Source organism: Chironomus tepperi, unplaced genomic scaffold, assembly GCF_022539635.2.
Source record: "Chironomus tepperi strain 1889 unplaced genomic scaffold, CSIRO-AGI_Ctep_v1 contig_337, whole genome shotgun sequence".
Classification (NCBI taxonomy): Eukaryota; Metazoa; Arthropoda; class Insecta; order Diptera; family Chironomidae; genus Chironomus; species Chironomus tepperi.
In genome coordinates, this window is record NW_027226459.1 from 187,843 (window position 1) to 203,427 (window position 15,585).

A 15,585-nucleotide genomic window follows, 5' to 3' on the forward strand; every position below is an offset into this window, starting at 1 on the left:
AATTCGGTTGTTCTCGCCATGGTGGCAACATTTCAATATGTGCCGATCGCTTAGGTTCAAAAGACTTTCCATACTTTGTTGCTGCTATGTCAATTGGCAAATTCGGTTGTTCTGATTTATTTGATACTGTTTGTTGCTGATTTATTTGATATGGATACATGTAAGATCTAAGAGTTTTCCCAAGAATTTGCAACCTTTACTGCTCGAGTTCAAGATCCTAGCCAGTAGAACAACCTTATATTTTACTAGACACCATGTACTGTTCAGATCCACTAAATAAGGTCTTTGAATCCCACTTTGTGTATGATAAGAGATAGAGATGACGATAGAGACAGTATTGCATTTGGAATTAACAATTGGCAGACGGAAGCCGACGATAGAACCAGTTTTAGGTGACATCTGAGGGAGGCCATGGATCACAGTTGACCTGTACGGCCAGCGAAGTAAATAAGACACCATGCACTAGATCACTGAGTCATCTATACATTCTATTATTATTTGCTTGTGCTGCACAAAATTTATCTTTCCTAAATGCTCAAGCAATTTATTAAATTTCAAATCCACTTTGTTGTAAAGAGCAATAATCTTCATCGTTTTGCTCCCATCGCCATAATTTAATGCATAATGTGAGGAATAAAAGAAAATTTATACGAATTTAAAGCATAAATTTCTATCTCAATATTTTCATCATTCAACGACTTTATTATACCAAATTTAGAATAATAAAGTACGTATCAAGAAAATGAAGAAATTTACTGTATTTGTGTGTGTAATCAGAAGGCAATTTTTTATTTTAAAGTCGCAAATAAAAAAAAGATGCTCGCAAAGAAAAAAATGAAGAAATTCATCTATAAAGCATTAAGGCAGACATTTTAAAGTAATTTTTATGATAATAACTTTGAGCATTATCAAACATAAATGAATTCTCTTGATGCAAATAAAAAAAGGCTTCTTCTAATGCGATAATAAAGCATGAAAGGCCCATGAATGAATATAAAAAAAGTATTTTTTTCTTTTGTGCCTTATTCAATGTTTATTTTTACTTTTTTATATCATTTAATGTGCTTGAAGAGTGAAATCATAAAGATTTTAATCATTCTTTTATTCATTGCTTACACATAGGGAAATTTGTATGGAAGTTATGGTTTGGATAAGCTATACAACAGCTTAAGCGCATTTTATAGGGTAAACTTTAAGCGGCACATAGTGCGGAATGACATCTTTCGCCTTAAAAATGTGCCAAAATCAGTAGTTACGGCACCGTCAGTATAACTTCAATTTTTACTGTTAGGATAATTTTATGCTGCACTGCTAGGGCAACTTCGCGTGGTTCCGTTAATAAGGCAAAATACAGATGCCATAGAGAACACGATATACTGTTCGGGAACGTTGTTCTAGTTGCCAGATTTTAATTTAATGTGTTTTTATGCATTAATGACACAAATGGGAAAGGATCCACCCAAATTCTCTAAGTTTTCATCACGAACAGATTTGTTAACATTAAATGGTTGCCGTTTAAATTTGAAAGCCGCATGACATTTGATAATCATAAATAAATTGACTTGTGTGCTAAAAAGCACAGTCTAAAATAGAACCTAGGATAGGAAAGTTAGTTAAGCCATGTTTTAAGGATAATATAGGACTGAATCTAAGCTTTAAATATCTGGTTAATATACCTTTATGAAGTACATACTCATGGGACAACCAAACAAAAGTATCTAGATGAATTGAATTTCCTAATTATTCCTAAAAACCAGAGAAAATCAAGCTGCGATCAGTCGACCATTTGTCTAATTTTAAGCTTGTTATTTATGCATCTTACAGGGTATCTTGCAATGAAATTTGTGCATCTTATCAAGAAATGTCAAGTTTATAAAATGTCATACCTTGATTTTACTCTACCGAGATCAGAACAGAATACAAATGTTCCTAATTAAATTCTATGTGAGTGCCAAGAAAACAGACAAAACGACAAACATTTCCAATTTTAAACAATTTATTTACAAAATTCCAAAATTTTATATCAACAAACAAAATTTTCATTATTCTTTTTGTTATCACGCAATGCAAATTTGTTAATGATCTCGCGAAGCATTAAAGGATATTCATCAAGCATAGCAAGATTCACTTCATTTTCTTTGATCGTGTTCCAGCGACTGTGTAAAGTGGAAGTGATAAAATTAAGATTAATGATGGTAGCTGTGCTAGCTTCGCTGCACATTCATTTATGTCAGTGATAGGCAACCTACGTGCGCGGCATACTTGTGATGTCAAAATGTTGGGAAATGCTATGAACTGCTTGCCGTGTGCAGTTTCGGTCGAAGCTTACAACCAAAGTGTGCCACAAAAAAAAAGGTTGCCCACCACTGATTTATAGAATAAAATGAAAAAAGTATGAAAAAAATACTCAACATACTTGCAAATATATTCAAGGATGAAATTCTTTAGAATTGTAGCTTTATTAACATGAGCAAGAATGGCGCGCTCTACAGCTGTTTGAATTGTTACACCTCGCATAAGTTGATGTTCACTGAATTTCTTCAAGTCATTAATCTCGTACTATGGTGAATGAAATGGTAGAAAGGATGATAATAAGTGAGAATGCATAATGATTATGAGGGAAGCTGAATATTTGAAGGAATGAAATTTGTTGCTTCAAATGGAAGGACATGAAAGAGATTTATGAGATGCTTTGATGAATTTTTTGGCAATATAAGGTAAGTGAATTTAAATGTGATTTAGAATTTTGAGGCATTAGGCTAAATTAGAGAGTTTTGGATGATGAATGTCAAAATGGCTATCAACAGGTTACGATTAGTGGAAGCAATTCAACGGCAGGATAGTACAGAACCAGATTATGAATGGAACTTGAATTGCTTGGAACCAAGCTTTGACTTGGAGCTCTAAGTTGCTAAAAATTGCTTTCCATCTGACTCTATTGCTGGCCGAATTACAAAGTTTATACAAACTCTCAATTTTGACATCTAACTGACATTCCTTCATTCCTTCGCCATGTTGCTCTTAGAGCACCAGAACGCCTTTTCCCTTGAACATGTATTGAGTCAGCTCAACAGACAGTATAAAATCGCAGACACTCTCCATCTAAGAAGCTATCCTAAGTTCTGACCCTTGACTATCGCTAACTTATTATTATTCATTCCTTAATCATTATCCAAAATTAAAATTCCAACTATAAATTAAAGCTTAAATTACTCCAAACTATAATATCCAACATCCCTACCATAAAAGGTAATTTCCCATTAATTTCACAGCTCCTTAATTTTTCATTCACAAAAAAAAAAGTATTAACATTACCTCATCAGCAAGTTTCAACATCTCCAAAAGAATATATTCACTTCCATTAATCTTCCGACAATAAAGGAAGCGCTTCATTTCCATCACTATATTATGCTGAACATTCTTCATGTTAATTTCATTGGAATTTTGCAGCATTGAATAAAAAATAGAACTATGAGCAGCAAGCATCACTTTATGTACTTTAACACTCTTCCCATTCTCACATAAAATGATGCAATCTGTCAAAATCTCATCATTTAAAAATGTTTCATAAGCCTTTACTGTTGCTGTATCGAGATGTTTTTCACTGTCATCAAATTCTTTATGAAATTTTATTTGACAAATGATTGTCTTCGTTATTTTAAATGCTTGCCGTGACTCAATCGGTATGCGAATCATATTTTCAATACATATTGTACCAGGTGTTGAAATCTCATGTAGTCTGCCATCATCAGTATCGCCACCATCACCGATACTACATGACGGAAATATGACATCATCATTCGAGTGTAAAAATCCAAAATTGAGTTGAAATTTCTTCATCACTGTGACATTCTCATTTCTTTCAGACTGTAAGCTCAAGTAGCATATGTATGAATAACATCGATTGATGACTGACAATTGCCTGGCACATAAAATGAAAAAAAATGTTCGAAATGTGATGAAAAAAGTCATAAAAATGATGAATAATGTTTGATTACATATTAAATTTTTGTGCTTACATTCGAATGACTTGATTCCCAAATCGAAGTGTGTAGGGTGATGATTTTGCGATATTGAGTTCGGTGCTATCTAGTGGAAATGTAAGCGTTATACGGAGAAATATTTTTGACTTGGAATGGGGATATGAAAATGATATTTTATTATTGTATAGAAATCGGAATTAATCTTGTAGAAAAAAATCAAAATTACCAATGTGTTTTGCTCCATTTAGATTTATATTCGATTGCTAAAGGTTGCTGATTCGTTGACTGAATCTTGAAATTGATGTTTAGGGAATTTTCTAAGTAATTTTCAAATGCTTACTTAGATTTTTATTCAAATTTTAATGAATTCAAGTTTTTCATGGTAGCAAAATCACGACCACATGACATCTAAGTGGCAATATTTATGGTTATGCAGTCAACTTGGTGATATAGTATTGCCCTAGAATTAATAAAGCTACTCGGGATATTTAGTCTTTTCAGATAATATTCCAATCCTAAGACAATTATGCAGCTCTAGTCCCTGCTACACTTTTTAATCCAATGTTGCCCAGAGGACCAGTCATGATTTGATCTCGTACATTAATCAGTCAAAGTGTTTAAACATTCGAAGAAGGACAAATTTGAAAATGACTGGATTTGAATCCACGAAAAGCTTGTTATCATACCAAATTTGAGCCAAAAACTTTCTATATGACCAGCGAGTACCTTGAACTGCTTCAACTTACTATAATTCAATCTAAAATGAGAGATAATCCACTGTAGTGATCTCATAGTTTGATTATTTAATCGAGAATTTTTTTTATAATTTCTGATTATTCACATTATAAGAAGCTCTCAAATTGATAACGCTCAGTTTGAATTATTCATTATTTGAGGACATAAAGACTTGCATTAATATTAATTCAATATGAAAGTGATTATTACTGTAATACTTCTGAATTTATTTGCATTTTTGAGCAGCTCAAATGCAGGAATTCCAAGATCATTTCAAAATATTGGTGATTCATGTGACTTGGGAAATAATCAAAGAGGAAGATGCCAACTGGTGAAGAATTGCCAATATGCAAAACAATTATTTCTGGAAAAGAAGTATGATGAAATTAAGCCTTGCAAAATTCGGCAACCTTGTTTTTCTCCAAAATTAGCAGTGTGCTGTCTTTTAGACGAGCATAATCAAGATTTGCTGGACATGTTCTCTCAACTTGAGTAGCACCTTAAATTTTGTAATTTGAACTTGAATAAAATAATATTTTTAATAAATAACAGCAGATAACCTTCATTCATTATCAGCGAGTAACAACCAATAATTTCAATAATATTATTAATCAATGGAGATAACCTTCATGCATTATCAGACATCTACTCGTGTCAACGAGAATATCCAGATGTTTCAAGCTTACGATATATAAGACACTTATTCTTCCAGTAGCATTGTACGGTTCTGAGTTATTGAAAATGAGCGGATGGGAAGGCGGTTGGTGAATTTTATTGAAGAAGCCTCACAGATCTTTAACGAAGCACAAAGTAACTTTTAAAATATTTCTTAAAACTGGAGAGAATTATGCATCTATATGTAAATCTATAAGAGCGAAAGTGGGGTATTTCTGATTGTTCCTATAAAAGAAAACTCCCAAAATAATAACTTTTAGTTTAAATTAATTATTCATCATTTGAGGATACAAAGAGTTGCATCAATATTAATTCAAAATGAAAGTGATTATCAAAGTAATTTTTACTGTATTACTTCTGAATTTATTTTGGGACTCAAATGCACAAACTGCAAGTTCATCAAAAAATATTGGAGACTCTTGTGACTTAAGAAATAATCAAAGTGGAACATGTCAAGATCTGAGGAATTGTCAATATGCAAAAGTATTATTTCTAGAAAAGAAGTATGATCAAATTTTGAATTGCAAAATGCAGAGTTTTTATCCAAGATTAGCAGTATGCTGTCCATTGCCCATGCATGATCAATATTGGCTGCAATTGTTCTCTCTCACTCCCAATTTGAGTGACACTTTACAGCCAAACGGCGGTCAAGTGGCATCCAAGTAGATAAATTAGATAAGGCAGATAACATTTTTAGCAGAGGCCATGGGTCACAGTTGATCTGTACGGTCAGCGAAGTTAGTATGTAAGAAACTTAAGTTAACTTCAAAATTGTCACTAGGACGCCATATAATAGCCACATAACTGCTACGAATAAATTGTGCCAATCCGGATATTTTGTTAAAAAACTGTACGGGATATTCCAAAACCGAGGATAATGCATCTTAATGAGATCCCCCGATTGTTTGTGTATGAACGAAAGTGATGAATTTCTGATTATTTATATAAAAAGTAAAACACAAAATGATAACATTCAGTTTGAGTTCATTCGAGGCTGCATAGACATCAATTTAAGTTCAAAATGAAAGTGATTATCAAATTAATTCTTATTGTATTACTTCTGAATTTATTTTGGAACTCAAATGCACAAAATGCAAATTCAGCACAAAATATTGGAGACACTTGTGACTTAGGAAATAATCAGAGTGGAAAATGTCAAGAATTGAGGGATTGTCAGCAAGCAAAGAAATTATTTGCGGAAAAGAAGTTTGGTGAAATTATATTTTGTAAACCTCGAGAATTTATCCCATTAGCATGTTGTCCTGGATCTTAATTTTAGTGTAAAAGTTAAAGAATATTTAAATAAAAAATCGTGTTTGATTTTTATAAAATTTTGTGTGTTTTAATTTGATTTGAGCTGCATTTTTGATTTATAAAGCAGTTTTGCCAAAACTGTGTGCTGTTTACCCATTTTTAGTATTTTGGTCTATCGATAGAAAAATCTAGTCTACTTTACTAACTTTACTGGCCATACAGATCATCTACAATTAATGGACTCTCTCAGTTGTTGTCTAAACTGACTGTTTCGTGGAATGCCATTTGCGAATTACCAATACCAAAAGGAACCTAGAAGCTGTCTAGCGTTCTAGCTGACCGTAAATAAATTGTGCAACAAAAAATTCTACAATCAAATTATGCCGTAACACAAAATAATGTTCAGAAAACACTGTGATGTTCGTAATACTAATTCAATTGACCTACTGATCAGAAGGTCAAACTGTTATCAATTCTACTGTATACAACAGAGATTGGAAACTCCCCGCAACTTATTCATAAAGAAGTTTTTAAATGATGACGCTCAACATTATGACATATTTTTCTAGACGTTGTTACGCATAGCTTTCGCATTTACTTTGCGGGGGTGAAGTCTAAGAGGATGACTGTCTAGTGAAATTATGACAACCTTTTGAATTTTTTTAAATGCTTAACAATTTTAATTTTACTGAACATGGTTTTTTGATGTCTATAAATTCATAATTTGGTGTTACATCATAAGTACCCCTACACTAGGTTGTTGACCTTTTGTGTATGATGTTATGCTTTACGTTGATTATTCATTCGTGGGTGATGCATCATTCTCTGACTGTGTACTAGATCAAGGCGTGAAAAATATAAAACATTTTTGATTGAAATCCTGAGTGGGGGAAGCTTCATACATTGTAATAAAAAGGCAATTCTGAGCAGTATTCTTAATTTATTCGCAAAAATAATCTCGAGTAGTATTATCATTTCAGCCAAATCCAGTGATAAGACGATGATAGTCTCTAATAAAATCAACTTAATACTGTTGATCCTTCAGGTATTAAACTTTACAAATTCATTAAAAATCAAAGAAGCATGCAGACTTGAAATTAAACAAATTGGAGTCTGTACGGAAATGAAACATTGTGAATATGCAAAAAAATTATTCGCTGAACAAAGAATATCCGAAATAAAACCGTGTGATTTTGATGGTGATGCTCCTGTTGTTTGCTGTCCAGTTACACTTCCACCAAGTGAGCCAACGTCTTCTAACTGCAAAACTAATAAAGTCTATAGCAACTCAAACAGCAAAAGACCCGCAAATGTAGGAGAATATCCATTTTTAGCAGCAATTGGATTCGAAGGATCGGAAAATTCAATAAAATACAGATGTTCAGGCACATTGATTGCAGATGACTTGGTTCTTGTTCCAGCTCATTGTGTCATTCGTTCCTCTTTACCAGTTACTGTGAAATTAGGAATGGTAAGCTAAAGCAAAATATTAATAAATTGCTAAAAAAAGATGAGATAATTATGGAATTTATGGAAAATTTAAATCTAATTTTAGACGTCTTTAAACAATGATCCCAAAGACCATTCTGAAGGCGAAGACGTCACAATTCAGGTATTTTTAAACTTGAGCTATATATTAACTACATTTTTCATTAGAAATTCATGCAGAATTCGAGTTTTAAACATAGCTTTTTTTTCGGAGTCGAGTCGAGTCAGAGTCGAGTCGAGTCAGAATTGAGTCGAGTCGGAGTTAAGTCGAGTCGGAATTGAGTCGAGTTGAGTCGAGTCGGAGTCGAGTCGAGTCGGAGTTGAGTCGAGTCTAGTCGACTTTAAGCTATGTTCTTTACACAATATAATACCCCATAATTCCAAGTCTTATTTTGCACATATACAATGTATTACTTTATGATGCACAGAATATAATACATCATCCTGATTATAAGAGGCAAAATCATCAAAATGACATCGCTTTGATTAAATTGAATAGAATTGCGACTCCAAATTCTAAATATATCAAGCCAATTTGCTTATCATCAAGTGATGAGGATATTCCCAAAAAATTCACAATTACGGGTTTTATGGCTGTTGATGACAATAGTAAGTATTCAAATAAATTTATAATTAAATGTATAAGTAACTTTGACTTGATGCATTTATTTTCAGATCGTAAGATAATTTCCAACTGGACGTTGACAGAGCCTGTTGAAGAATATCTATTCCAAAAATGTAAGGAACTCTATAAAGAGTCCGACAGAATAATTTTTGAAACACAATTTTGTGGTCTCAATCCAAATGGAACTAATATATGTCAATCAGGTAGGATGACTACTTACTTACCAATCATAACCATGTACAAAAGCTGTAATAATTTGATATTTTACTAATTTTATGTTAATTTTTAAAGGTCCTGTCATTTATCATACAAGTACGTATTTTTGATGAGAATATAACATTAGTTCCAATTTAAAAATATTTTAAAATCATTTAAGGTGATGGAAATACTTTTCTATATGGAATGGCATCCTATGGAAGAGAATGTGGTGTCAATTATCCAGATGTCTATACAAAGATAAATCAGTACATAGATTGGATATACGCTGAAGTTCTTAATTTTCAATATTTTTTGTAGAAATTATTTTATTCTACAATTTGTTAAATTTCAGTAAGATCAGCAAAAATAATAAAATTTGAATCAATTTCGACATTTTCACAATCTGCATTTTTGATTAAAATCCTGAGTGGGGGAAGCTTCATACAATTTAATAAACAGACAAGTCTGTGTATTATTCTTAATTTATTCGTAAAAACAAGCTCGAGTAGTATTATCATTTCAGCCAAATCCAGTGATAAGACAATGAGAGTCGCTAATAGAATCAACTTAATACTGTTGATCCTTCAGTTATTAAATTTTACTAATTCATCAAAAATTAGAGAACCATGCAGACTTGCAACTAAACAAATTGGAGTCTGTACGGAAATGAAAAATTGTGAATATGCAAAAAAGTTATTTGCTGAACAAAGAATGTCCAAAATCGTACCATGTGAATCTAATGGAGACGTTCCTGTTGTTTGTTGTCCTACGTCTTCTAACTGCAAAGCTAACAAAATCTATGAACATCCAAGCAGCAAAAGGCCCGCACATGTTGGGGAATTTCCATTTTTAGCAGCCATAGGATTCAAGGAAAGGAGAAAAACAGTTTATAGATGCTCAGGTGCATTGATTGCAGATGACTTGGTTCTTGTTGCAGCTCATTGTAATAAAAGTCGTTATGGTGAGCAAGTAACTGTGAAATTAGGAAAGGTAAGTATGACAAAGTTAAGATGAATTATTAGAATCGGTGGTGGACAACCTTTTGCTTTTCGTGACATATACGTGCAGTAACATAGGCTGCTCACCACTGATTCAAATTAAATTTCTAATTTTCAATAGACATCAATCAACAATGATCCAAAAGACAATTCTGAAGGAGAGGATGTTGCAGTTCAGGTATATGTCTAGACCTCAATGCTAACCAAGCATTTTGTACATTAAATCTGTCTCGATTTTGTATACTATTCAAGTCAACTTTGAACCCTGAAATAATCTGAAATTTATTATTTTTGGCACACAGAATGTTATACTCCATCCAAATTATGATAGAAACTCATTTCAAAATGACATCGCACTGATTAAATTGAATCGAACTGCTACTCCAAATTCTAAATATATCAAGCCAATTTGCTTATCAGCAAATGATGAGCATATTATAAAAAAATTTTCAATTACGGGTTTTTTAGCTCTTGTTGACCGTAGTAAGTATTCATATTATTTAAATTAGTTATTAAGTTTAAGTTTTTTTTTTTGAATTTCAGATCATAGGACAATTTCCAATTGGACGCAGACAGAGCCCGTTGAAGAATATCCATTCCAGAAATGTAAGGAAGACTATAAAGCGTTAGACACAGAAATTGTTGAGACACAATTTTGTGGCATTTCTCCAAATGGAACTAGTATAATTCAATCAGGTAGGATGAGGACAAAACCTTTACATTAAATTGATAATTTACTAATTTTATGTTAATTTTTAAAGGTCCAGTCAGTTATCATACAAGTATGTATTATTCTTCTTACTAGTTATAACATTCTTACTAGTCATGACATTATCAATTTAAAAATATTATGAAATCGTTTAAGGTGACGGAAATACCTTTCTTTACGGATTGACTTCTTATGGATCTTCAAGGGTTACACATATTCCAGATGTTTATACGAAGATAAATCAGTACATAGATTGGATATACGCTGAAGTTCTTCGTTTTTAATTCTTTTCCTAGAAATTATTTCATCATACTGAATTATAGCATACGTTTATTTGAGATAAGACTTTAAAACAGTGGTGGACAACCTTTTTGGCGCCATGGCACACCTTTATGGTAAACTTCGATCAAAACTACACACGGCATGCCGTACATTAAATTTTGAGAAAACACTGGCAAGACAAAAGCGTGCCGCGACATACAGATTGCCCACCATTGCTTTAAAATTATAACTATGTTATTTTTCAGCCTTTATATATAACATTGAGCTCTTTTGTTATACTTTTGATATAATCATCGAATTTTTTTCTATTAAAACAGTCTTTATTCAGCGGTTGAGTTGTAAATAGCCACTTAAATTCTTAAATTGATTTTTATTTAATTTGAGTGTTGAAAATAATTGGAAAATATAATAAAATTACTTGAATTTGAATGTGAATATAGTGATAAAATACTCAGTTTGTTTAATTTCAGCAAATTGGAATTAATTATTTATAAAATTAATTTGAAGTTAACTTTCCCAGAAAGCACGTGGCGTAAAAATGGCTGAAAATCTGGCCCAATAATGTCTTGACTCTGACTTGAGATCGGATCATATCGATTCAACCTTTAGGCCAGAGTAAAGGTAAACCGATACCGGATTTTCGGCAATTTCTACGCCGTTTGTTCTCCGGGTTTGACTAAAAGCATTCGACACTGACTACGCCCCTGAGCTACGCTCATTTATTAAACAAATATTGGCGTTTTCCAAGTTAGCTTAAATATAATTTTCTTAGAAACGATTAAAGCTGAAAAATTACTCAGAATAGTGAAATAATCTCCGAAAAAAGAAACAATAGCAAGTGCTGATAACAGTTATCACAAGATTATTTTATAAACACAAAATAGTGAACAAAGTTCAATTTAAAAATGGAAAATATCGAAATAATTAATGAAAATTGTGTAATTGATACCGATGATGACTTCAATTTTTGTTATGGGGCTGTCAGCCATCCAATTTATAAATATGAAGTTGACTCTTTTCTTGAATTACGGGAAGATTTATTAAAAATTAATTCAAAACCAGATGACTCATCATGCGTGGATTTTGAAGAATATATTTTCATTATCACCCAAAAATTGGATAAGAAACCGGACATAACATCATTTTTGTGTAATTTAAAATTGGCACAAGCTATTTTGATAACATTTCAAACGTGTGATAGCACAACGATATTTTGGAAGTTATCTAGTGACGACAAGTTAAAATCTGTGGATCTGGATAGCATATCAGCTGAGTTTTGTAGAAAATTTCTAGCAAAGGAAATCAAGAAAGGCAGAAATGGTAAGTTGATATTAATAGTTAGACATTGATGTACAAGTTATAACAATGATATGATATGCAGATCTAGGTACGACGGTTTACTTAGAACAATGCGCCAGCGAATTGAGCAAAATATCCAGGTTTGCTTTGACATGGTTTTAAGTAAACTGCCGCCTCGATGTCGTTGACTATGAACAAAGTATCAATTCCTTTGTAGAATATTAATTGCCATTAAAATTACAGGAATCTTAGATAACTTCAGCTATAGGTCAGAATTTGATCTGAAGCATATTGGAAGTGAAAATGGACGAAATCTTTTGATCCTCGCTGCAATGAACAGCCAAAATGATGTGGTTGAAAATCTAATAGGACACAATCTTGATGTTAATCATGAAGACATCAGTGGATGCAATGCGATTGAAAAGGTTTGGGAAAACTATTTAAATGACGATAGTGATAAAGTGGAAATTGAGAAAATCATGTTAAGCTTATTAAGAGCAAATTCTAAATATCCAAGGGCTTGTTATACAGTTAATGATAATGAGATACATTTTGAATTTATTAAGGCTCCTAAACAAGTTAGAGACTTCATAATCAAATGTGAAAACATTCATGACATGTCCATAGTATCCGAATATGAGAAGATTGAAAAAGAGTTAGCCAAAGAACCTAACATGAAGTACTTTTACAATAGAAATAATAAATCCCTTATGGCACATGCTTTAAGTTCGGGAAAAATGCCAGTATGCAAATTACTTATATCCTTAAGAGTAAGCATAGGACAGCATGAGATCGATGACCTTGAGGAACTTTATACAGCCCTAAATGATCCTCAAAAGAAAGCATTGCAGTCAGAGCATCGTTTAAATGCAATTGAACTTCCAAAATTACACATCACGACATTGTTGATGCTTTCTAAAATTGGAATTAATGATCGACAACATGAAGAACATTGGAACTGTATAGAAGAAGCTTTTAAAGTAATTGATACTGTTGAGTCATGCTCTAAAATTCTTAAAATCGCAGCAATATACAAAAAGTTCACAATTTACTTTGACTTTGATCATGAGACGATTTACTATTTGGATCCAAAAAGTAAACCAGGATCGTTAGCTAGAATCTATGGCATTAATACAGTTTATATAGGAGCAAAGCATTTAAATGATGAAATTAGAAAGTATGAAGTTTATGGTGCCATAATTCATGAGTTATGTCATTTTGCAGTATTTGTTACATATATTAATGGCTTTAATCCATATCCAATGGGCTTATCAAATGAAAAAACTCAATTTATCGAAGCTGTTGATCAATGTATCGAGAATAAAGAGATTGAGGGGTTCATTGTCGGAACTGTCTTGGAATATTCTGAAAAGCTACAGCATTCTGAGTTTATAGTAAGACCTGTTCAAATGATGATGCATTATTATGATCAGACACCAAGTATGGCAGCTATAAACTCAGAATTACTTAATGAACGTCGACTAAAATTTGAGAAATTATTCAAATATCATCAAGATGTTGTTGAGAAAGACTTTGATGAGCTATTAAAAATATTTAAAATATTCCTGGATGATAAACAGCCTATAACATATGATGAGCTTACTGGACCATGGAAAGCGAGAATTTTACATTCAAACATAAATTTCCAAGGTCAAATTACTTCTTTTAACGATGTAATTCAAGAAGATCATGAAATATTGAAACTTATGACGGCAAAACAGATTCGTGAAATGTTATGGGAAGGCAAAAGCATTGAAATTGCAGACAAAATAAGATCAAATGAAGGAAATAATCTAGCAGAGAGGAACTTTATTGATTGCAATAGCGATATATCCCACATAAAGAAGGAAGAAGTGAAGAATGTCGATGAAATTATATCGCATGTAGAAGAATCGCAGACATTTATCCTTTCTGATGCTCCTGGTGCTGGAAAAACGACAGCATTCAAATGTTTGGCACTAAAACTTAAGTCAAAGTACAAAAGCTGTTGGGTATCGATGATTGAGTTGAGAAAATGTCAAGATATTTTTAAGAAATTTGATGAGAAAAATATTCCAATTGAACGTGTTGAGCAGATGCTTCTTCAGATCTTAAATCTCGAGCCTCTTGAAGCTGAAATATTCAAAAAATTATTCATCAATAATAAAGTAATTTTCCTTTTTGATGCTGTTGATGAAATCAGCCCACATTTTAATAAATTCATAATCGACGTCCTTAAGAGAATCAAAAAAGACACTCAAAATCAGATTCTAGTCTCATCAAGACCACACCATGGAAAACAATTGACTGAAAAACTCAATGTTAAGCCATTTAGACTTGTTCCTTTCTCATGGAAGGAAAAGGAAGGCTTTATTCTGAAAATGTTGCAAAATTCGGAAAATTACGACGATAACAAAAAAGATGAAGTTCTTAATGACTTCAGCATATTCTTTAAATCTATTAAAAATATTGGATATTTCAATTATGACATCGACAATCCATTAATGGTCAAAATAATCACTGAACTGTATAAAGATGATCAAATTGACTTGAAGAAACAATCATTGGATTTGTATGAAATATTTGAAAAAATTGAAATGAGTCATAAGGAACAAGTTGATACGAAAGTTGCTTTTAAGGATCGCGATCCATTCAGCACAATTTCACTTGAAAAAGTTCATCAAGCATTGGCATTATTGTTGCTATATGCGATGCAAAAAGATGAATTAAATGAAACTTACATCATTGGAATGTGGAATGAAAATAAGAAGGACTTAACAGCTGAACGAATTCAACGTTACGGATTTGTCAGAATTGGATTTGATTTTAAAGTAAATGATAATTTTGCTTTGGACTTTACTCATCGAACTTATGCTGAGTTTTTTGTCGCCAAATTTATGTTAACATTTTTGTTTAATGTTGAAGATTATATGAAAGATGAAGAACTAGTAAAGGTTATTAAGGTCATTAAAGTATTTGTGAACATGGATACAATTGATAATATTTTTGGATTCATCATGTGCTACATGAAGAATGAAGCAGAAGGACGAAGATTTGTTCTTAAAAAGAGAATTAAAAATTTAATTTTAAAAGAATTTAATGAGATAAAAAATGGATTATTTTTTGATCCTAACAGTGAACAGTTGTTGTTTTTGAAATTCTTTTCGGTATTTTTCATTCGAGAACAAGCAGTTTTGAATGATTTTTGGCTTCTGAATAAGGAACAAAATATGCTGCGGGTAATTTTAATTGAAACAGATGTTATAGGATATTTTAAACTTCATAACTTATTAGAGACATTATCAATCTCTTTTGGTGAGAATTGGCATGAAACATTCAACAAAAGTCAACAAAGCTTGA

At 32.1% G+C, this 15,585-nt stretch overlaps 3 protein-coding genes across 3 annotated transcripts; all 3 read left to right on the top strand.

Moving 5' to 3' along the window:
• Positions 1–7,673: 7,673 nt before the first annotated feature.
• Positions 7,674–9,286, top strand: LOC139093717 (phenoloxidase-activating factor 3-like). The gene is made up of 6 exons (XM_070644531.1): positions 7,674–8,118; positions 8,203–8,259; positions 8,564–8,744; positions 8,811–8,963; positions 9,052–9,072; positions 9,137–9,286. The coding sequence occupies exons 1-6, from the start codon at positions 7,771–7,773 to the stop codon at positions 9,274–9,276; spliced, it is 900 nt and encodes a 299-aa protein (XP_070500632.1). The 5' UTR covers positions 7,674–7,770; the 3' UTR covers positions 9,277–9,286.
• Positions 9,287–9,669: 383 nt separating this feature from the next.
• LOC139093691 (CLIP domain-containing serine protease B15-like) lies at positions 9,670–11,246 on the top strand. Its single transcript, XM_070644491.1, has 6 exons — positions 9,670–9,948; positions 10,078–10,134; positions 10,259–10,439; positions 10,500–10,652; positions 10,718–10,738; positions 10,822–11,246. Exons 1-6 carry the CDS (start codon positions 9,670–9,672, stop codon positions 10,947–10,949), a joined length of 819 nt encoding a protein of 272 aa, XP_070500592.1. The 3' UTR covers positions 10,950–11,246.
• Positions 11,247–11,403: 157 nt separating this feature from the next.
• LOC139093747 (uncharacterized) lies at positions 11,404–15,585 on the top strand. The gene is made up of 4 exons (XM_070644575.1): positions 11,404–11,568; positions 11,720–12,267; positions 12,490–15,464; positions 15,520–15,585. Exons 2-4 carry the CDS (start codon positions 11,853–11,855, stop codon positions 15,583–15,585), a joined length of 3,456 nt encoding a protein of 1,151 aa, XP_070500676.1. The 5' UTR covers positions 11,404–11,568; positions 11,720–11,852.

What these genes read in the sequence shown, in the direction of transcription:
- LOC139093717 (XM_070644531.1), top strand. Translation starts at nt 7,771, where the DNA reads ATGAAACATTGTGAATATGCAAAAAAATTATTCGCTGAACAAAGAATA. An exon ending in GCGAAGACGTCACAATTCAG is followed by an intron (nt 8,260 to 8,563) that starts GTATTTTTAAAC and finishes TATGATGCACAG; the next exon opens with AATATAATACATCATCCTGA. An exon ending in AACTAATATATGTCAATCAG is followed by an intron (nt 8,964 to 9,051) that starts GTAGGATGACTA and finishes TAATTTTTAAAG; the next exon opens with GTCCTGTCATTTATCATACA.
- LOC139093691 (XM_070644491.1), top strand. Translation starts at nt 9,670, where the DNA reads ATGTCCAAAATCGTACCATGTGAATCTAATGGAGACGTTCCTGTTGTT. An exon ending in TAACTGTGAAATTAGGAAAG is followed by an intron (nt 9,949 to 10,077) that starts GTAAGTATGACA and finishes AATTTTCAATAG; the next exon opens with ACATCAATCAACAATGATCC. An exon ending in TCCAGTCAGTTATCATACAA is followed by an intron (nt 10,739 to 10,821) that starts GTATGTATTATT and finishes AAATCGTTTAAG; the next exon opens with GTGACGGAAATACCTTTCTT.
- LOC139093747 (XM_070644575.1), top strand. Translation starts at nt 11,853, where the DNA reads ATGGAAAATATCGAAATAATTAATGAAAATTGTGTAATTGATACCGAT. An exon ending in AATCAAGAAAGGCAGAAATG is followed by an intron (nt 12,268 to 12,489) that starts GTAAGTTGATAT and finishes TTAAAATTACAG; the next exon opens with GAATCTTAGATAACTTCAGC. An exon ending in AGGAACAAAATATGCTGCGG is followed by an intron (nt 15,465 to 15,519) that starts GTAATTTTAATT and finishes ATAACTTATTAG; the next exon opens with AGACATTATCAATCTCTTTT.